Source organism: Saccopteryx bilineata, chromosome 6 (assembly GCF_036850765.1).
Source record: "Saccopteryx bilineata isolate mSacBil1 chromosome 6, mSacBil1_pri_phased_curated, whole genome shotgun sequence".
NCBI lineage: Eukaryota > Metazoa > Chordata > Mammalia > Chiroptera > Emballonuridae > Saccopteryx > Saccopteryx bilineata.
The window spans coordinates 194399690-194421697 of NC_089495.1; the positions used below are offsets into that span (position 1 = coordinate 194399690).

General features: G+C 52.5%; 1 protein-coding gene across 1 annotated transcript in view; it reads left to right on the forward strand.

Moving 5' to 3' along the window:
- CDH22 (cadherin 22) overlaps positions 1-20070 on the forward strand; it is a 120504-nt gene extending 100434 nt beyond the window's left edge. Inside the window, exons 9-12 of the mRNA XM_066236450.1 lie at positions 9482-9603; positions 9722-9839; positions 16020-16271; positions 18788-20070. Of these exons, the coding sequence (XP_066092547.1) occupies positions 9482-9603; positions 9722-9839; positions 16020-16271; positions 18788-19335 (1040 nt within the window). The 3' untranslated portion in view covers positions 19336-20070. The remainder of the gene's footprint in view (positions 1-9481; positions 9604-9721; positions 9840-16019; positions 16272-18787) is intronic.
- Positions 20071-22008: the final 1938 nt, after the last annotated feature.

Consider the following 22008-nt stretch of genomic DNA (forward strand, 5'->3'; position numbering starts at 1 on the left):
TCACCTGCGCCCCAGGCCCTCCCGTTGCCCAGAGCCCTCCCGCAAGCCTCCCTGGTCCTCCTCCCGCTGACCTGACCGCAGCCCTCCCACTTTGCAGGCCCCACCAGCCTATCCGGGGGCTGCGGCTATGGAAGTCCCTAGGCTGAAGTTCCCTTTGCCACTTTCAACTTCAGTTTAAAAGAAAATACAAAGCTGGCTCAAACCTCAGTGCCTGCTGCTCCCAAGTCTTTGAATCCACTCCGCCACCACATGAAAGGGAGCTAACAAAGGTGGCTGGAGAGGAAGTGGCGGCTGGACTGGGGGAAAGAGGCCCCGCCCCGCCTCCCTGAACCTGCTCCCTGGGCAGCCAGGGGGCGTGGCCTGCTGCCGGGCAGAGATGCCTCCTCTCCCTACCCACAGAGGCATCTCCCCCGGCAGCCTGCACGCAGCCTGACGTCCCACCACAAGCGCATCCCCTCTCCGGTTAAGCACTGTGCTTCTACCCAGTGGGTCTCTTTCAGAAAGCAGCTAGAGTAGCATGCAGTCTCCAGTGCTGCCCGTTCCCAGGAGAAAGCATGTGGCGGGCTTTCCCCCAGAAACATTTTACAATGTTTACCTAATACACAGTCTGGGTTACTTGCTTTCTAGCACCTAGTTTTATGGAACCATAATCAGTAAGAGATGAGTACCCATTTTACTGTTGGGAAAATCAAGGCTCAGAGAGGTAGGAGACTTGCCCAAGAATGTGCACTGGCAGAGCTGGGATTTAGACCAAATTTGCCTGGTTCCCACCCATAGAATTGCTGTGTGGGCACCCTCTTCCTGGTACTCACTGCTCGCTGAGCCCCACCCCTGCCCCACCCACCAGTTCTCAACAACTGACCCTGAGGAAGAGGAAGACTGGTCACCGGGCTGGAGACACTCCCCACCTCTGAGCTGCCTTCCACAAGCCTTAACCAACTCTCCCCAGAATACTAATCAACGGAAGATCGAATGGTTCCCACTTCACAGGGCTGGTGGGAGGTTTAAGTAGGAAAATGCATGGGAAGAACTTAGCCTAGTACTTAATAAGTGCTATCTATTGATCTTGACTCTGCACTTGACTTAAGCACCGACTCTGCTGGGCACATTACAGTGATGTGTTCATTGAATCTTCCCACCGTAGAGGTGTCGATTCTGCTACTGTCCCCAGTGTGTGGATGAGGAAACGGGGACTCAGAGAGGTGAAGTCATTTGTCCAAATTTCCAGCCCCAGCCTGTCTGACTCCAGAGCCCAGCTCTCACCCAGAAAGATGCCCCTCAAGTCCTAATTCCTTGGTGCCAGGCATAAAGCCAAGTGTGTCACAAATAATTCACCCACTCCGGCTTCCCGCCATCGCCTAGAGATAAGGACAAAATTATTATCCCCACTTTACAGATGAGGAAACAGAGGTCAGGGGGGAACAGGGATGACCCCAAGGTAGAGCAAGTCCACGAGGGACCACGGCTGTACCGCGGACCTCCCACCTCCCAGCAGGAGCCCAGTCCCCAAGGGCAATGCCAGTGGGTCTGCACCCTTGGGCTACAGCATCCATTCATTTGGCTTCCACAGAAGCAGGGGATGCTTGAGGGGTCACCGTGGCCCCGCCTGCTCCGGGTATAACAAACCTAAGGTGACAAGAATCAGAGGGGAAATATTTATACACAGCGCGGAGTTTTGCGAGCCCGCCGGAGAGTGCCGCCCTCGGCCGGGAGCCGCCGCCTGTCACACTGGATTACCTCAAGTCTCCCAAACCACTTAGTATGCTGTCCCCCCTCTCCGCTCTGCCCATGCAGACGCTCCTTCACTGACATTATCTTTAACGTTTTGTAATCATGAAATATTAATGACCGATATTGAATTTAAAGTACAATTTGTGTCTGAATCCTTCGGTGGAAAGGGCAGTTGTAAAGGGACAGTCTTCAGAGGGACTGGGGGAGGGGGCAGGGGACAGCGCTGGGGTTGGGGTAAGAGGGGGCTGCATCTGGTTCGCACCCCCAGGACGGCAGACCCTCAGCTTGTCCGGAGGGGTGGTATCCATGCCCAAGACAGCCGAGTGGTCACCAGACTAGCCGGAAACTTCCCCATTTGAGTCACCCCAGGCCAAGTCACATCATCCAGCACCCTGAATTTTTCTTCATACCACAGAGCATGTTTTATGATTTCTATATGTATTTGTGGAAGTATTTAGTTCATCTCTCTTCCCCAGGTAACTGTGCCATCCACAAGGGCAGGGTCTCGTCTGTATCTGCCGCATTCACATGGGGCCAGGCACATAGTAGGCGTGTGTAAATATGTACTGCTATTTGCTGAGTGGCTAAATGGGCTTGCCCGCCAGCTAGGACAGAGGGCGGCATGATGGAAGGGAATGGTTCTAGCTGCTTGGTTTCAGCTGTGCGAGCTTGGACAGGTCACTCCCCACTCGTTGCCTTTGTTTTCTCATCTATAAGATGGCACCACATTGGAGGACGGTAAGGATAGTAACTAGTAATGAGAGCAGTTTCTGTTATTCATTTGAAGCTTGCAATATGCCCGACTTCATGCTGATGCTTTCTGTCATGCTGAGCACTTTATATATATAAAACATCTTGTGTTGTGCACTTTAGAAATTACACATGTGAGGTGCCTAGCACAGTTCCTGACACACAGTAGGTGCTATTCGTAGCCAGAGAAAATCTGACGGGAGGGAGGATGTTGAACTCCAGCCTCCCCACCCTACCCTGTTTCACAGCTGGGGAGACTGAGCCCAAGGAAGGGAAACCACTTGCCCAAATCCACCAATGAGGTAGCTTTCGGACTCCCAGTTCAGTGCTCCTTAGAAGAACAACAGAGGGGGATCTCAAGGGGCTAGAGGAAGGACCAGGGATGTTAGGACAGGTTGAGTGGGTTTGAGAGGCAGAGGTACTGTTTTCCCTCCAGGGCCAGCTCCCACCCATGTCTCTTCTCAACGAGTGTTTTCTGAGAGCCTCTGTCACCCACCTGGCCCGGGCTGGTGGTAAGCGGGGCCACTGAGCGTGAGAGCTCACAGGCGGGCAGGGGATGGGCATCAACAGGGCATGGAAGTAAGGGGCAGCGGGCACCTGGGGGAGCAGGCAGAGACTGGCCCAGCTTTCCCAGAGGAGGGCCGTCTCCGTTGGGTCTCAGCGGAGGAAGCCACTCTGAGCAATAAGGGATTGAGGTGCTCCCCACGGAAAGGCCCCTGTGTGCGAAGGCCTGGAGGCCTGTCAGTCCCCTGCCCATTCTGAGAGCCAACAGACTGTGTGTGCCCAGGGGCTGGGGCAGGAAGGTGGCTGCAGCAGGCAGGCGAGGGAAGCATGCAGAGCCTCCCTGCATGGCCAGCGAGGAGCTGGGCATCTCCTGGAGACAACAGGGAGCCAGTGTAGGTCTTTGAGCAGAAGAGTGACAGGCACAGTCAGATGCATGGTCCCCAGCATGCACTCGGTTCATAGGGGAGGGCAGACGGCAGGGGTCTGGCCTGCAGAGCAGCTGGGAGGCCGGCAGGAAGACCCAGGCTTAGAAGTGTGCTCTCCGCATCTGGGGCAGGGCCACAACAGCTGGAAGAAGTGCTAGGGAGGCGAGTGTGGGGAAGGGGTTTGGCACAGCCCTGCAAGGAAGGGGCCACTTTGGTAGGCAGTGAACTCCCCGTCACCAGAGGTGTGTAAGTCAGGCCTGGACTCCTTTTGGACTGAGTAACTTCTGGGATCCTCTGCCACCTCAACTGCCTAACAGTTGCCAACAGGAACACAGAGTTTGTGATATCCATAGTCTCCACAGGACAGCCCAGAACATCCAGACAGTTCAGCCCAGGGGAGGCAAACCTTTCCCCACACCTCTGGTTTCAGGGCCCCACCTCACCCAGAAGTCCTCCCCTACACTTTGGAAAACTAAACTGCCCCCCCCCCACAACAAGGCCAAAGCCTCCAGTCTCCTTGGGGGAAGCCAAACAGATCATCAAAGTCCTCGGGAGACAGACAAGGGCACGCAGACCTCCCATTTCCACTGGAGGTGAGTGGACACAGGGCGAGGAGTCCATTCATGACAACCTGACACCCCCTCCCCAGGAGCACCCCCACCTGCTCACCCAGCCCCCCTCACCGTCCTGCCTGCTTGTCTTGGCCGGCTGGTAATTGGGATGATAAATCTTCCTGCCCAGCTGGCCAGCTCTAATCAGAGGCTGGTGTTTCGATGCAATTTAATTCCTTTGGGAGGAGGGGGGCTGGGGAGATGATGGAGAAGAGGGTCAGGGTTCTGCTCCTGCCCCCACCACAGCAAGGGAGCGGGAGGGAGGTACCTTCCAGCTACCCTCCTCCCTCTTTCTCCCTCCTTCTTCCTCTCCCTCCCTCTCCCCACTCCTCTCCTCCTCACTCCCACCCTTGCAGCCTCAGATCTCTCTTTCTCTCTGGGCTTCTCTCTTTCTCTGAAAGCCAAAGAGAACTTCCAAGTCCAATTTTATTTGTTTTACTGATGAGAAAACCTTGGTCCAGAGAGAGAGGCAGAAACAGGGTCCTACAGCGAGACTGCTACCTAGATGGAGAGATCCTGGAGGGGTACAACCCCCCCCCCCCAGAGTTAGTTCATCCAAGAAGGTCTCGGTCTCTCTCTGTCACCTCCAGCATCCCGGCATTATCAGGGACTGTGAAATCCATTCATTCAGTAATCTTTATTAAATACCTACTATGTGCCATGCACCTGGGTGCTAGGGATACAGCAGTAAACAACACAGACAACAATTCTGTTGACTTTCTAGTGGAGGAGGTAGATGATGTGCAAGTCAAGGGGATGTTGGATGTGCGCTATGGAGAGAAAGCAGGGAAGGGAGTGTCTGGTGGGATGGCACGGGCAAATTCAACTAAGTTCATCAGGGCAGGTCTCTCCCTGAAGACATCTGGGCAAGGAACTGAAGGAGGAAAAGGAACAAACTTGGAGCAGAGTTCAAGAGAGGGCCAGGAAGGTGGTAACAGGAAGAGCCCATGCGGCCTGGTGGGTATGTAGGACTTGGACTTGTGCTCTGATTGCCCAGGACTGAGGCAGTCAAGGAAAGCTTACAGGAGGAGGCAGAGACATTTGTTTGGGACCTGGAAGGCAAGTAGGGCTCTGACAGCTGAAGATGGTAAACTCCCCCTTTGGAACCAGACCCAGGTGTGAAGCCGGCTCCATTGACTATTCCTTATGAGACCTTGGGCGAGTGCTTTTCCTCTCTGAGCGGATTTCTTCATCAGTAAAACAGCAGTGATACTAGTCTGTACCTGCCACTGTCGTTGACAGGATGAAATGAGGCAGCACAGGCCTTGGACCATGGCAGATGCTTGCTATGTGTTTGCTGGGGTTCTTCCGGGAAGAGTCACCAGGTCAGGTCCCATCTCTTCTTCCCTCCCCAGTGGCCCCCAGTCCCCCAAGCTCAGTTTGGTTCAGATACTAGGTGAGTAACTGCCAAGGGTTGGGGGTTTCCTTGGAAGGGATCCAGAGCCATTTTCTGCAGCCTCCTTCCACCACAGAGCCTTTGCACATGCTGTGGTGGGAGGAGGCTGTACTTTCTCTTCCTTCCCCTTCACCTGATTGGTTTAACAACAGGTTTCACACAATTTCCTTTACTTCCTAGTTGGATCTCAGCCTACAGGTCCCTTGCTCCAGAGAAAACATCCCTGCACCCCACCGGCATGGGACCAACCCCCTGGTCCATGGTCTCACAGCTCCTGAACTTTGAATCTCTTTAATTTTTTTCATAGTCTGGAGTAATGTCTGTCCCTGCCACTAGACTGGGAGACCGGGTTGGTCTTGCTCACTGTTGCATCCTTAGTACAAAGAAGGTGCTCAATCCATAACTGTCAGCAAAAGTAACAGAAGTCTCAGCTCCAAATTGCTCAGTCCAGTCCTCCATCTGGACTTTATACATAAAGGGACTCCGGGGCCCAAAGTGTAAGAGAGCCACCCGCACTGCCCAGCCACTCTCTGCCCCAAGTCTGATCTCTCCCTGAAGTACCCACAGAACCGCTCAGCGCCCTGCCCCCCAGGGCATCACCTGCCACCTCCCAGATGAATGGTGAGCCGGCACGGGGGAAGAAGCACCAGGCCGAAGCACGTTTAATTTTAATTTAGGAATCGCTAAGGCTGCAGGCCTGCTCGGCTCTGGGCTGTCAATCAGCCTTCCTCAAGGCTGCATCAATTAGTTTAAAAATATTGAATGTAATTTTGCCTGACACAACATATTGCAGCTACTGCAAAATATAATTTATTTTAGAAGAAGAAATAATTAAACTAATTTGCATGTCAGTCAGCTGAACTAAGATGCCAAGAAGGGGTGGGGGGGAGGGGGACCCATGAGGGATCTGGCCCCTGGAGAGGGCACCTGCAGCTGGGTATTGGGTGAGGTCACTACGGGCCTGGGTCTGAGTGGTATTTGCCGCTGGATGCACAAATATTCAGACGGCTAGGGCGCCCACTGACATTGTATCTACACCAAGCACTGGACTTGGAATCAGGAGACCTGGAACCCAGCTCAGTGCTGCTACTGATTTGCCCGTGGCTGTAAGCAAAGTTCTGCCCCTCTCTGGGCCTCAGTTTTCTCATCTACAGAATGGATTTAACAATGGACCTCCTCAACAGGTGGTTTTGAGGATGATATGAAGTCATAGATAAGAAAGTTTGTTATAATCTACCCATTAGATTCCTGGAGCTGTTAAAAAATATCAGTGATCAAGCCTTGGGCATCTGTGTGTTAGAAAGGCTTTCCAGGTGACTCTGATAGGCAGCCCAGCTGGAGAGTGCTTTAATGTCAAGGGCACTGGGTTCTTTCTGACTTTGGGCTGGCCCACAGGCTCTGGGGGTTTTGGCCAGCCCCTAATTCGGGGGTCCCTGGATAGGCTTTGCAGGTGGTCACTTGGGCAATGCAGAGACCCACCTCCTCAGTGCTTACTCAGCTGCCCCGCCTCTTAGATCTGAGACCCTCACTCCCACCAAAGGGTTCAGGGCTTTCCCACGAGATGACCAGTGACATTTTAAAAGAGAAGGCAGAACAACAACAGAATGGTAATTATGTGGGACGAAAGATGTGTTAACTAACCTTATTCTGTAAACATGTCACAATATATACATGTATCAGATCATCACACATGCTACACCTTAAACTTAGACCATGTTATATGACAATCATATTTAAACAAAGCTGGATTTGTTTTTTTAAAGAAGAAGTAGGAGATGCCTAGCAGAACCCAGAGGAATAGTGCCATAATGGGTACCTCTCTACCTGTGGACCCGCTCCTCCAGTGGGCGGCTACCCTCTGAGGGAGGAACTTGTCCTGAGGTCACCTCTCTGTGTGCCCACAGGACTCTGTCTCTCCCTGTAGTCCCTGCACTGTCCCCACTGCAGGGGAGGGAGCCCCCTCCCCTCCCTGTGCCTCAGCGGGGAGAGAGGTGCATTTTCCTGGCAGCGGGCCTCACCCGCCCCAACTCCAGAAAGCACCCACCATCTGTCCAAGTTCTCCAAAACCACGCTCTTAAAAATAACGGCTCACCCAGCATTCCCAGTCACGACTCCCATCTCTCGCCCCTGGAAAAGCCCCCCTCTAATCGTTGAAGCGGCAGATCTGAGTGAGCTGAGAAGATAAGGTGCCCCAGGCTAAGGGGAGCTCCAGAAAGGGGTCAGGGTCTGAGTTAATTAAAGACCCACCCCCTCCTTTCCCTGACGCCCCAGGAGGTGGCTGCACCTGCCTCCCAATCTCTGTTTTTCTATCAACACACAAGCAGCTGCAATTTGCTTCCAACGGGCCTTAAGTTGAGAGGGAGAGGCAGCCGACCAGTCCCACTCCCCCCAAAACTCAAAGGGCTTCTGGCTGCCTGGAAGCTTCCAGGTTGCCCCCAGAATAGTTCTGCACCAGCCAGGCCAGAGACGCAGCCATAGAATCACTGCTTGGAAAGGGGTAGTTTCTTGTCCCGGAGGATGTCCTTGAAGAGTATATAAGTGATGAACTTGTGGCTAAGCTAGCTGAGGGCTGCGTACCAGTGAGCACTCAGGTCTGGGGATGTAGCTAGAAAGGGCCAATGCTGGGACAAGATGTCCCGACATAGTCACTTGATGTCGCTGCTGAACAGCCCCTTTGAGGGTGTTTAGTTTATTCAACAGATTCTTATGTAGCACTTGCTGTGTGTTGTATACACAGTTCTAGGGGCTTTGCAGATATTAATTCAGTCTGTCCTCTTAACCAACCATTCATTACCACTAACCTCCTTTTGCTGGTGAGGAAATTGAGGCACAGAGAAGACAGGTGACTTGGCATGGATCACACAGAGGTGATTACAGAGGTGGGATCAGAACCACTTGGAACCAGAGTTCTAGGTCTTAATCACTATGCTCTATTCATTTTCCAGGTATGGAAACCGATATCAGAGGGAAGGGTCTTACCCAAGATCAAGCACGGGGTCAAGGACAGAGCCCTGCCTGGAACTCAAACCTCTTTTCATCTGAACCCTTCCAGGCTTCATTCATTTGTTCAACAAACATATTAGAGCCTACTTCTATGTCATGTCCCACTATCCTGAGGACCCAGGGAGTAATAAGACAGAGGCTTTGACCTCAAAACAGCCATGTTGGAGGACTGAGGGCTTCATGGTTTTGCTGAGGACCCAGGTCAAGACCCACCCCCAGTGGACTTGTCTTGCCCTCTCAGGATTGGGTCTTGAAAGAGCAGAAATTTGGGAGTTCAATTGCCAGCTGGCCAAGTCTTTAAACTTTTCCACATTTTCATTTCTCTTTTGCAATATGGGGATCCAAACTGTACCATTCCGTGAAATCTACAGTGATGGGATGGAGATGGCAATAGCGGTGATAGTGTTGTTGGGTGGGGGTGGGGTGGTGATGTGATAGTGATATGGGTGATGGTGGTGGGGGGTGAAGGGTGATAGCGACGGCCTTAGTGTTTGTGGTGATGGTAGAAATGATGCAGGTGGTGGTGGTGATGGTGGTGGTGGTAATGATCTAATAGCAATGGTAACAGAGATCTGGTGATGGCACTGATGATGGTGATAGTGAGGATGGTGGTGGTGGTACTGATAGTAATGTTGGTAGAGGTGGCAACAATAACAATAATGCTGGTAGTGGGAATAGTACAGTGATGTTGATGGCAGTGATGGAGGAGATAGTGACAGTGTTGTTGATGGCAGTGGGTGGCATTGATGATTATGGTGGTGATGGTCATGGTGAGGATGCCAATGGTGCCCGTGCTGATGGCGGTGATGGTGATAACAGTAATGGTGATGGCTACAGCGATGATTTAACAGTGGCGACGGTGTTAGAAATGGTGGTGGTGACAATGACAGTGATGATGACCCACTTATGCCAGATGTCCTCAGTCCTGGTCCTACTAGCAGCTTGATCAACCCACAAATCTCAGTGTGACCCTGCCGCCTGGTCTTGTCCAGAAGCAGATGAGGGGTTGTCTAGGTCTCACATTCGAGGCCCCTGACGCCCATCTTGTGCTCTGCTTATAGACAATCATGCCCAGCTCTCCCGGGCATCCCTAAGGATCCGAATCCTGGATGTGAATGACAATCCCCCAGAGCTGGCCACACCCTACGAGGCTGCTGTATGTGAGGACGCCAAGCCAGGCCAGGTACAACCCAGGGGCTAGGGGCTGCAGACTGCTGCCAAGGCTGGCCAGGGGCCCCTCTGCCCAGGCCCAGAGTAGGCTCAGCCTCACATCAGCCCCCTGCCCCCTCCGCACCCTTTAGCTCATCCAGACCATCAGCGTGGTGGACAGAGACGAGCCCCAGGGTGGCCACCGCTTCTATTTCCGCCTTGTACCGGAAGCTCCTAGCAACCCTCATTTCTCTCTGCTCGACATTCAAGGTGAGTTACCTCTAAACCCCCAAACCCTAGGGTGGGTGAGGGAGGAACCCAGCTGAACTGCCTTCTTCCCATATTATTGATGGAGAGACTGAGACACCCAGAGGGCCAGTGTTGAGTCCAAGATCATACAGAAAGTCTGGCCAAGCTGGTGTTATGACCCAGCCTGCTGACCAAATGCTGAAACAAGCAAGGAGTTGGTTGGCCCAGTGGAGGGAGGCCATCTCAAGAGTGGAGAATGGTAAATAGAAAGCTATGGAGAGGCAATCTATGAGCCAGAGGCCAGGGCGGAAGGAAAAGGGTTGGTGAGCCAGAGGCCAGGGCAGAAGGAAACAGGTGAAATAAAGCCATATGCTCACACCCCCACCCTTTAGTTTAAAGTGTTCTTTGCATCCTCACAGCCTGGGTGGTGGTTTCCTTACCCCTCCATTTTGCAGGTGATGAAACTGAGACTCTAAGAGAATAAAGGACCCACCCAGGGCCCTGCAGGGAGTCAGTGGTGAGGCTGGGATTCAAACCCATGCCTGTCTCCAATCCAGTGGACTTCCTACCTTAGCTCACCACCTTGAAAGGAAGCTGCCCCAGCCAGCCTGAGCCAACCCCATTGTAAGACGTGCCCCAGCAAGTTCCCAAGAACTTGAAATTCAAACCTTTGAGGCAGAGACTGGGGGGAAAGGAGTGGTCAATAGACTGGGAGTGAGAGACTTGGGTCCTTGTCCTGGCTCAAGGGTGGCTCTCTATGCAACTCTGGCAAGGTTGGCACATTTGTCAGCCTCAGTTTTCATCATCCGTTAAATGGGGCTAAAAATGCCTGCCACCTCAGGAGGCTCGGTGACCCCAGTGAGATGAGGGTCACCGGGGTGTATATTGTTAGTACCTAGAACACGTTATTCCTTCATTCAGTGATTATTTATTGAGCAATTATGTCAGGCACCATTCTAGGCCCTGAAATTTTACAGTGGCAAACAAGATAGAACCCCTGCCCTCTAGAGTTCACATTCTAGTGAGGGGGAAATGAATCAAATAAATAATATGTTGGGGATGGTTTGTGGCTTTAGGGGCAGGAGAAATAATGTAAAAGCCACAGGATTCTGGACTTTGTTTTATTCCGTGCTGGACCCTAGGTGCCTACAACAGTGCCTGGCACATAGTAGGTGTTTAATAAAATGTATTAAACAAAACTGGAGTGGAGGGGCAGAGCAGGGTAAGAGTAGAAACTAATTTAAATAAGATAGTCTGGGGCCTGACCAGGCAGCGGCGCAGTGGATAGAGCGTCGGACTGGGATGTAGAGGACCCAGGTTCGAGACACCAAGGTTGCCAGCTTGGGTGCGGGCTCATCTGGTTTGAGCAAAAGCTCACCAGCTTGGACCCAAGGTTGCTGGCTCGAGCAAGGGGTTACTCAGTCTGCTGTAGCCCCACGGTCAAGGCACATATGAGAAAGCAATCAATGAACAACTAAGGTGTCGCAACGAAAAACTAATGATTGATGCTTCTCATCTCTCTGTTCCTGTCTGTCTGTCCCTATCTATCCCTCTCTCTGACTCTCTGTCTCTGTAAAAAAAAAAAGGTAGTCTGGGAAGGCCACCCAAAGGAAATAGTGAGTAGGGATCTAAAGGAAATGAGGGACTGAGCCATGCAGGTACCTGGACAAAGAATGACCCAGGTGAACAAAACAGCAAGTGCAAAATCCCTGAGGTGGGAACAGGCCTGAAATGCTCAAAGAACAGGAGACCTACATCAGTGGAGTGAGTGACAGGACCAGAGGAGATGTCCCCAGAGAGGTGCCGGGGGCCAGACCATGCTGGTTCCTTCTGACCCCAGAATAGGTCTGGGATCACCCGTTCCTCCAAACAGAGAGACCTCAGTGGCCTCTGAAGCCAGACCTGTGTTTCCAGGACTCATATTAAAATATTTAACACCTAGTTCACTTCAGAAAGGATACTGATCTTAGATAACCTGGAGCAGGGCCCTGGAGCCCTGCTAGGCCAGGCTTCCACCCCTTTGTGGCTTCATTGTGTCAAAGTCAGCGAGTGCCTGGGGAGAGACTAAGGCATCAGGGAAGGACTTGGGGGCTCAAAGTATTTCAATATTTTAACAACCTTCTCATTATTCCGGTGGCATCCTGAGCTGGCCTCAGGAGACAAAAATAGTGCTGGCTTGACCTTTCCAAATTCGTCTTTTCAAACCAAGGGGCCTGAGGTTCCGCCCCAAATACGACTCTTCAACCAGAGGCCGTCAGAGCTTCCGCCTGCCGGGACCACCTGCTATAAGCCCTGGGAGCAAGGGTGTCAGTGGCGTGCTGAGGTCTCCTCTTCCTGTCCCCCAGTCCCTTCCCGCAGTATGCCAAGCCCCCTCCTCCTCACCATATAAATATCCGGGGTGACAAACGGCTACCCCAACCCATCTGTTTCTTTGTACAAATTTGTAGCCAGTTTGGAAACGTGATTTATAAATATTGCTTTTGCAGCCAGGCATTGACACTGATATATGTTAGACCAGATGGATGGATGCAGTGCTGGGCACTGATCCCACCTAGAAGGTTGGGGTGGGGGTCTGTGCCAGCCAGTGGCTTCCCCAGCTGATACCAGCCACTGCCCAGGAAGGCAGCGCAGAGGTTCAAGGATGATGCCCAGGGGTTCCTGTCTTATGGGGTGAAGGAGTGGCAGCAACCAAAGTTCTCAAAGCACACAGCTGCCCTGGCCAAAGACGGCAACCCTGGGAATCACACATTCCTCTCCTCTCCTCTGTTCCTGCTTGGCAAGCTGAGGCTGAGCCAAAGCCAGCCACTCATTTTTCAAATCTAATGCTCTGTGCCTCCACGACCACTATTACCTCACACCTAAAACACACAATAGCTTCCTAACTGGTCCTCTCCATTCCCTCTTCTGTTTCACATCAGAAGCTCCTTGTAGAATACGGGCTCAGCAAGGGCGGGGACCACATCTGTCTTGTTTATTACTGTATCCTCAGGGTCTAGAAGAGCCCTGACTTGTAGACGGTGCTCAATTAGTATCTGCTGTTGAATCAACAAATATGTCACTAAGCCACTTCTTTGCTTAAAACCACCAATCTACCTGTGGTGGCGCAGTGAATTAAGCATTGACCTGGAACATGGAGGTTGCCAGTTCGAAACCCCGAGCTTACCTGGTCAAGGCACATATGGGAGTTGATGCTTCCTGCTCCTCCCCAACTTCTCTTTCTCTCTCTTTCCTCTCTATAAAAATGAATAAATAAAATCTAAAAAAAAAAAAAAAGTTTAAAAAAAACACCAATCCATAGCCTCTCAGATTGCTTTTAAGAAAATTATCCAAATTCCTTACCATGGCTTCTAATATTTTCCAGAATGGGACCCTGCCTTCCCCTCCAGGCTCATCTTGACTCACTTTAACCATCACCCTCATCCCGAAAGGACACAAAGAGCTCCTTTCGGTTCCTTGAGTGTATTTTGTTTCTTCTAACTTCAGGGCCTTTGCATGGGCTATTTCCTCTCCTTAAACTCATTCGGGAATCAGGAATAACATCACCTTTTCCAAGAAGGTCTCCCTGCCCTTCCAGACTGGGTCAGGTCCTCTGTTAGGTACTCTTCCTATGCTTTCCCTCATTATCCCTCACCATGGTTTGTGATTGTAGACTACACTGTGGGTCTATTTGATTAATATCTGTCTGTTACATTGGAATATAAACTCAGGCCCAGTACTACTGGTTTAGCTCTCCATTGTTCTCCCACCCACCCAGTGACTAGCATGGTGCTAGCACATAATAGTTACTCAATAAAAATTCAATGGATGGATGGATGGAAGATGGATGATTGATGGATAGGTGGATGAGTGGGGTGGATGAGTGGGTGTGCAGATGGATGGATGGATGGATGGATGGATGGATGGATGGACGGATGATGGAAAGATGGATGAATGGATGGATGGATGGATGGATGGTGGAAGAATGGATGGATGGACGGATGGGTGAATGGGTGATTTGGGGTGGATGGAAAAGGTAGCTATGCCAACAATTCACTAGATAAATTCAGATAAGTCACCAACATCCACGTATGTAAAATGGGGATAATGTCACAACTCTTTGGTTGTCAGGATTAAACATTACTATGTTTTTAAAGTATTCACACAGTCCTTGATGCATGGAAAACACACAGTACATGAAAGGGTCCCACACCTTTCCCTCTTCTCCCCATCTTGCTCTGGAGCCTCCTTTCTTCCCCAGCAGAAGGCAGATGTTTTCACAGCTGGGTTGACACAACCTTGGACAGGAGGGCTAGAGTTCAAGCCAGAGCTCAAGGAACTAACCAAGGACCACAAAAATTACCCCCAAAGTTGTGGTTCATTCAAACGTTGGTCTTCAAGTCTGGTTCATTGCCAGGGGAGATTCAGGCACATGCTAACGTAATGCAATGTGACAAGTGCTATAACAGAAGTGTGCATGGCACCTGCGTAGTCGGAGCAGGGAGAGGGGAGCCATAAATCCTTCCTTTCCAGGGAAGCGGAGAAAGGAGGCCACAGAAAGGAGGTGACATTTAGCTGGAGCATGACGGATGAGGAATTTGCCCAGGCAAGGAAGGGGAGAGGGTGTTCCAGATAGCAGGGACATGGCGAGTAAAGGACAGAGCAGCCCAGACAGAGAGCGGGCACATGGTGCGACCCTGGGCACATCAGGGTGGGGCATGAAAAAACAGTCACCAGCATTTATTGTGAATTTCTGTGTGCCGGGAACTATTCTCAGGGTTATGCATGAATTTTACCATTTAATCCTCACACCTACGTGATGCTATTTTCCTCAGTTACAGATTAGGAAACTGATGTCCAGAGAAGCTGAGTTTCCCAAGCTAGTAAATTGTCAACTTGGCATTATTTTTAACATTTTCATGGAAATTTTCAAATGAGTGTAAAAGTGGATAGAAAAATATCATGAACCTTCATGTGCCAATCACATGAGCTTCAACCCATGACCAGTCTTGTTTCAGCTGGGTCTATAGTCCACTTCCTCGATGTGCTGAAGGTCACACACAGCCCTCTGAGGGCCCCTTTTCTTACACCGTGTCCATCATGGGGACGGCCAGGATGGGAAATTGAATTGGGGGCTGCCAAGAAGTGGCCACGTTAAGTGGGACAACAAAGCTGGGAAAGGGGGCCCGGCTGCCAAAGTCAGAGGTCAGCGAGACCAGCTGCGAGACTTGGGGGGCGGGGAGAAGGGCTCAGGATGGCAGGGCCCCCGCTTGTGCAGTTGGCTGTGAAGGGTGGGGACAGTGGCCAGTCTGTACCACCATGTTGGCAGCCATCAAAATGGTCGAAGCTCAGGAATGACCACACCCCTACAAGAGAGGTGTAGAGGAGACAGGAAGACCAGGTGAAGTGGGCACCGCCCACCACATGAGTCTTTGTTCCAAGACCAGACATCCCCCCCAAGTCCTGCCTGACACTTGTAACAGCAGGCCAAAGCAGGGCAGTGCGTGCCTGTGTTAGTTCATCGTCCTTTCTGGCCACACGAGGGAGGTGAGTGAGGACTCGCTGGCAGGCAGAGTCCCCGCATCAGGCCTTGGGGGCCATGACCCAGCCTTCCAGGCTCAGCCTCTCTTTCAGGAGACAGAAAGCTTCTTCAGCTAAAGGCAAGTGCTAGCCAGTGTCCCCAGCCTTGCCGGATGGCCCAGGATTTGCCAGGGCTCAGTGATTCACAGCCCAAGGGCCACAGGTCCCAAGGGTCAGGATGCACTGGGCAGCTGGGGTGGAATCTGGAACAAAAGCAGGCTGTGGAAACAAATGGCAAAAATGTAAAAAATAATGACATGGCTAGGGACAGGACTTTGGCCCAGCTGGGGACAGAATCTTGGAATAGCTGGGACAGGACCTTGGCACAATTGGGGACAAAATCTTGGAATAGCTTGAATAAGAAAATAGCATCTTGAGACAGCTGGGAATAGAATCTTGGGACAGCTAAGGACAGAATTGTGGGCTATATGGCTGGGAACAAGATATTCAGGCAGCTGGGGACAGAATTTGGGGACAGCTGGTAACAAAACTTGGGGAGATCAGGGAATAGACCCATAGGTCAGCTGGGAGGCTGCAGCTTCGGGCACAGGGAGGCAAACCCCGAGGTGGAATGGAGAGGTGGCTGGGACAGGGGAAGCCGCCCCTGGACCCCAAGTCACACAGCCCTCCCTCTTTCTGGAGCAGACAACACAGCCGCAGTGCACACACAGCACCTGGGTTTCAACCGGCAGGAGCAGGACGTGTTCTTCCTACCCATCCTGGTGGTGGACAGCGGGCCACCCACGCTGAGCAGCACGGGCACCCTCACCATCCGCATCTGCGGCTGCGACAGCTCCGGCGCCATCCAGTCCTGCAACACCACGGCCTTTGTCATGGCCGCCTCCCTCAGCCCCGGCGCCCTCATCGCCCTCTTGGTCTGTGTCCTCATTCTGGTTGGTGAGTCCACCGACAGCCACCCACCCGGCCCGGTTGGCCCCCATCCTGGGGCCTGGACTTCCTTCCTTCGCAGTCCCCCCGGGGCCTGTTTCCCTGGCCATACAGTAAGGGCTGGCCTGAACCATCTCCAAGCTCTCCAATGCAGCTCCCATGAGAAGTCTTCTAAGTACAGAGCGGCCCCACCACCTACTCCCCGCATGAGACTAAGTCCTTGTCGCCCCACCCTCTACACAGCCCAAACTCCCTAATTTTTAAAAACTAAGCATATTTTTAAAAATTCTTTCATGTCTATTGTCCTATTTTATTCTCTAGTTAGGACTTTAGTAAAGGGCTCTTGTGTACCTCACAACCACTCAGCCAGGTATATCATCCCCATTTTTCTGATGAGGAAACTGAGGCTCAGAGAGGTTAAGTGGCTTGCATATGGATGCACAGTTAGTCCTCTGAGCTGAGATCGCATCTTCGCACCAAGTTCCCTGCTCCTTTACCCCTCCTGCTGTGACTCTAAATGGGGGCCAAAGGAGCACCTGGGACAAAATCTTAAGAATATGGGGTCAAATTTTACTCTGGCATCAGTTCCACCAGCAGCCAATTAAACCCCCAAAGTGTCCCCAGTGAAGAGGTCAAGTTCCAGGAGCTAAACTGGATTCAAGTGGCCATAATGCCCCCTCTCACCCTGGTATCAAAAGGGTCTCATCTCAGTCCTGACAACTAGACGTAAGGGAACAGCAAGAGCTAGAGGAACACAAGGGAGGCGCACATTGCAGATACCGGCTTTGCTCAGTTCCCTGGGAGATGTCAGCTGTCCCCCACCCCTCATTGCCTAACCCTGGTATTGCCACTTCTCACCCCTCTGAGGACTGCCTGTGGCCAAGCTACACTTCCTCGGGTCCCTGCAGAGGTCCTGGGCAAGCTCCTTCTAGCTGGGAGGCCCTGCCCCCGCTTCTCTCCCCTCCCCAGCCCCTGGCTCAGAAACCCTTTTTCCAGAGGGTGCACTTTACAGCGGTTTCATTTTCCGAGGCAGTGCAAACAAATTTCTGCCTAATTGCCCACAAACGAAGAAAGTGCACATCAGTGCTCTAAAGGTGACAGGCGGAATCGCTGATCGGGCCTGGCACATCTGTCGCCTGCCGCCTGCGCTCCCCACCATCTGCTCTCACGGGCATCCCCCTCTGCAGCTCTGGCCTCCAGCTCCAAAGCCACCCATCCATCTTCTCCACTTCTCTCCTGACATCTGCCCTCCCTCTGGACCTATCCTTGGTCCCCACCCCCTTCCCTGTCATGAGCCACCTTGTTAGGCCGTGTGCCAGCACCCTGCCCCATGGCCCTAGCAGCTGGCCCTGCTGGAGCTGTTTGAAACAACAAGAGGACCAGGGCCTGGCATAGTACCCAGCCTGTCTGTCCATCCGTCCACCCACCTATCTATTTAACTCTCCCCTTCATTCATCAGTTCTTTCTTTATCTGTCCAGTGAGTCCCCCCACCCCCGCCATGCCAGACTGTTCTAGGCACTGGGACTCACTGGTGAACACGAGACTGAAACCCCCGAGTAACTGAAAGTTGGCGTCGCCATCACCAAGAAGGAGGAGACCGAGGGTGGGAAAGGTGGAAAGAGTTAGCTCAAACTTAGGCATGTTAAATTTGAGAGTCTCTTCATCGGCCCAGAGGACTTGTTCAATAGGAAATTGACATACAATACAAATTTCAGGGGGAGAAGTCCAAGATGGAGGTTGCGATATGGGAGTCATCAGCCTCTACATTGAGCATAAAGCCATGAGACTGAAGGAGGGTACCCAGGGAGGAACTGTGGGTAAAGGCCCAAGGGACTGCATCCTGGGGACATCTGATATGAAGTCAGAGAGCAGAGGAAAAGCCTACTTAGATGACTGAGTGATCAGAGAGGTGGGAGGGGGCAGAGAATGGGGAGTAGTGAAAGTCAAGTGAAGAAAGCCAAGAAGGGATGATTCATCCATTCAACTCAGGTTTCCATCCAACTCTTCAGTCATTCATTCAACAAGCACGCTTCGTATACTTACTACACGCCCGGTACCAGGTCCTCCAGGGCAGTGGAGAATTCGTATTTGGGGTTGGGGAGCTTGGAGCTCTCTGGGAAGGGCTCCTGCAGGAGACCTCTTGACCTGAGATTACTAGGACTAAGAGGATGCTCAGAATTTCTGGAGTGGACAGAGGAGAGAGAGGGTGACATCGTTCACTCCTCCAGCCCTTAGCAGCTCCCTTCAAAACCCCCAGCACCTAGAGACCTTGCCGATGCATTTCTTCATACAGTTAAGGATGAAGACCTCAAAGGTTGGGTCGGTCCTCAACACCCATGAAATCTCTTAACACTGCCCTCTGTGCCCCCACTGACGGTGGTGATCTGACCCAATTTGCACACCGTCCAAGTTGGATAGCTCACTACCTCTCCAGACAGCCAGCTTAGGCTGGGCGGCTCCACTGGGGGTTGGGGGGGGGGTGCCTTGGCGGCCCTCACTCGCCTCATTCTCTCTCCCCACGCAGTGCTGGTGCTGCTGATCCTCACCCTCAGACGCCACCACAAGAGCCACCTGAGCTCCGAGGAGGACGAGGACATGCGGGACAATGTCATCAAATACAACGACGAGGGTGGCGGCGAGCAGGACACCGAGGCCTACGACATGTCGGCGCTGCGGAGCCTCTACGACTTCGGCGAGCTCAAGGGCGGCGACGGGGGCGGCAGCGGGGGCCCGGGCGGGGGCAGCCCCCCGCCAACCCGCCTGCCCTCGGAGCGCCACTCGCTCCCGCAGGGGCTGCCGAGCCCCGAGCCGGACTTCTCGGTGTTCAGGGACTTCATCAGCCGCAAGGTGGCGATGGCGGACGGGGACCTGTCGGTGCCGCCCTACGACGCCTTCCAGACCTACGCCTTCGAGGGTGCGGACTCGCCGGCCGCCTCGCTCAGCTCGCTGCACAGCGGCTCGTCGGGCTCCGAGCAGGACTTCGCCTATCTCAGCGGCTGGGGCCCGCGCTTCCGGCCCTTGGCCGCGCTCTACGCCGGCCACCGCGCGGACGATGAGGCCCAGGCCTCCTAGCCCCCTGCCCTGCTGCCGGGGCCCGGCCGCTCGCCCCGCCCAGGACCCGACCGGCCCCGAGGACACAGCATTTCCCCTGCTCACCCTCGTCCCCAGCACTCCCACACTCCCAGGGCCGCGGGAAGGAACGGGGACTTGGGGGCGGACTCCCCGACGCCACCCCACGGGAGGATGGGGGTGGTGCAGCTCGGCCCGGAGGCGCGGGGAATTCTGACCAACGTTACTAAAACCGCAGCGAGACCAGGCACTACGTGGATCTGGAGTTAGAAAGGGAGATTGGGTGTCGTTGCTGTGTGGAGCAGTGAGTTACTCACTCCTCGCTTGGGAGAAAACCCTGGGGGGAGGACGCTGCTGAGCTGCCCCCCAAGTTTTCCCCCATCAGAGTTAAGAGGAAAGAAGGGCTGTTCATTTACTAAGCGCCTACTGTGTGCTGGGATACTATGATCTTAGTCGTCTCAGAAACCATGAGGATGGAGAAAGCCACCCAGAAAAGGGACTGTGCCCTGTCCAAGAACACCCAGTCAATGAATGGTGGAGCCTCTGGCATGCACCAGCTGCCTGACCTTAGGCAAGTTACTTCACTTCTCTGGACTTCAGTTTCCTCAGCTGTCAAATGAGGCTAATAACAGAACCTACCTGGAAGAGTTGTGAGGGTGAAAGCGTTCACGGGTCAAGGGGTGAGGACAGTGCCTGGCGCATAGTAGGTGTTCAATAAATGTTAGCCTTTGATACTATTATCATCTTTGTATCATTATTAGAAGTCCAGTGTGGCCGCCTCCCAGTTCTGAACTCTCTCCCTTGACCCAGTTGCCCTCCCCCTTTTCCCAACATCTCCAAGGGAGAAGGAAATGGTCTCAACTGCCTGTGCTGCTCCCGCCCTGGCTGGGGAATAGGGGTGGTCCCAGAGCCCTGGCTGGGGAATAGGGGTGGTCCCAGAGCCTGCGGAGCCTCCGGAGTCTCAGGCATCACTGGGATAGGACACATGGCAGGGGGGCCAAGAGAGGACAAGCTGGGCAGCTCCAGGACTTGGATGCGGTAGGAGGGTTGACGGAAGATGGAGGGATCAGAGCCACTGAGTGCAGTGGGGACCTTACCTGTCTGGTCCTGGAACCCATCAGTTCCCCCATCATGGACCCCAAGTTAAGAACCCCAACGGTTTAGTCATCTCTAAGCCTCCAGTTCTAAAACCATTTGATTATAAGAGATAGGTTATTTGCCTTCTCACCCTACTCCCAAGTAATTCATTCATTCCCCATTGATCTGTGAATTCCAGCTCCTGCTAGCTGGGCATCCTTCAAGGTCCTCAACTGCTGAAGCCTCAGTTTCCTCATCTATAAAATGGGCCTGATGACAGTCCCTCCCTAAGAGATTGTTAAGAGGCTTAAAAGAGATAGTGAACGTTAAGCTCTAATCTCAGTGCCTTCTTGACACATTGAGAGTGATCAATAAGTATTCATTAGATCATAAGTCGTTCCTGCCTTCCAGTAACTTAAGGCTCAACTTTGCAGGACAAGGAGACAGGGAGCAGAAATAACTGATAATAATGTTTTTGGTAAGAGTTGTAGCAGAATTGACAGAACAAGGTCCTGGAAACACTGAAGAAAAATTATGTAATTCCTGGAGTGCTTCCAGAGGAGGTGACTCCCACTCAATCTTTATGAATGACTATAAGATGGCCAAGCAAGCAAAGCATGCCAAGGAGAGAGAGGAGTGTCTACACAGGCTGGGGGTGGGCAAGAGTCACGAAGCACATGGTGGCTCTGGAAATGGTGTATACGGTCCCAGGAACTGGATCACTGTGGCTGGAGGAATGGTGAGATGTGAGGCAGGGAAGGCCAGATGAGGGGAGGTTGGGGCAAGAACTTGAAGGCCAAGCCGAGAAAAATTTGATGATTTGCTGAAGTCCACAGAGGATGACTGATGGTAAGGATATGAGGTTTGTGTGGTAAGCCCAAGTCGGGGGATATTGGGACCCTCATCCCAGTTTCCTAAAGCTCATGATACAAATGGGTGTGGTACTTAGGGACCAATGGGGTGATATGTAACCCCTCTCCCACCCATGTGTGCCCAACTCTTACATACAGAATCCCAACAACAATTCAGAGGTTGCTTATGACATCTCCCTTGTAGAGGGGGAAATAGCGACCTGGAGTAGTAAAGTGGCTGTCGCCCACAGGACAGAGCTGGGACAACACAACAACCCTGACTCCAGGTCGGTTCCTCCCACATGTGCCGGTTCTTGGACAGAGTCAGACCCAGCCAAGAAGGAGGTTACAGGCAGGTTAGATGTCCAGCAAGACATATCAACATGGAGTCACAGGACACTTGAACATCTTGTCCAAATCCCACACATGGGGAATGACTGTCCCAAGGCCATGCTGAGTTACAGATCTTGCCAGAAATAAAGAACATTATTCATCCAGATTCACCTTCTGAGCCTCTGGCTCTGCCACTTACCAGCTGTGTGGCTTTAGATAAGTGACTTTGGACCCTCTCCGTGTCTTCATTTTCTTATCCATGAAGTACACACTTTCAGCACACCTCCATAGGGCCATAGTAAGGATGGAATGAAATAATAACCATGGACACACCGGGCATTTCTCATGACAAGGCACTGCTCCAAGCACTTTACATGAATTACTTGTTTAATCCATCAACAACTCAATGAGGTGG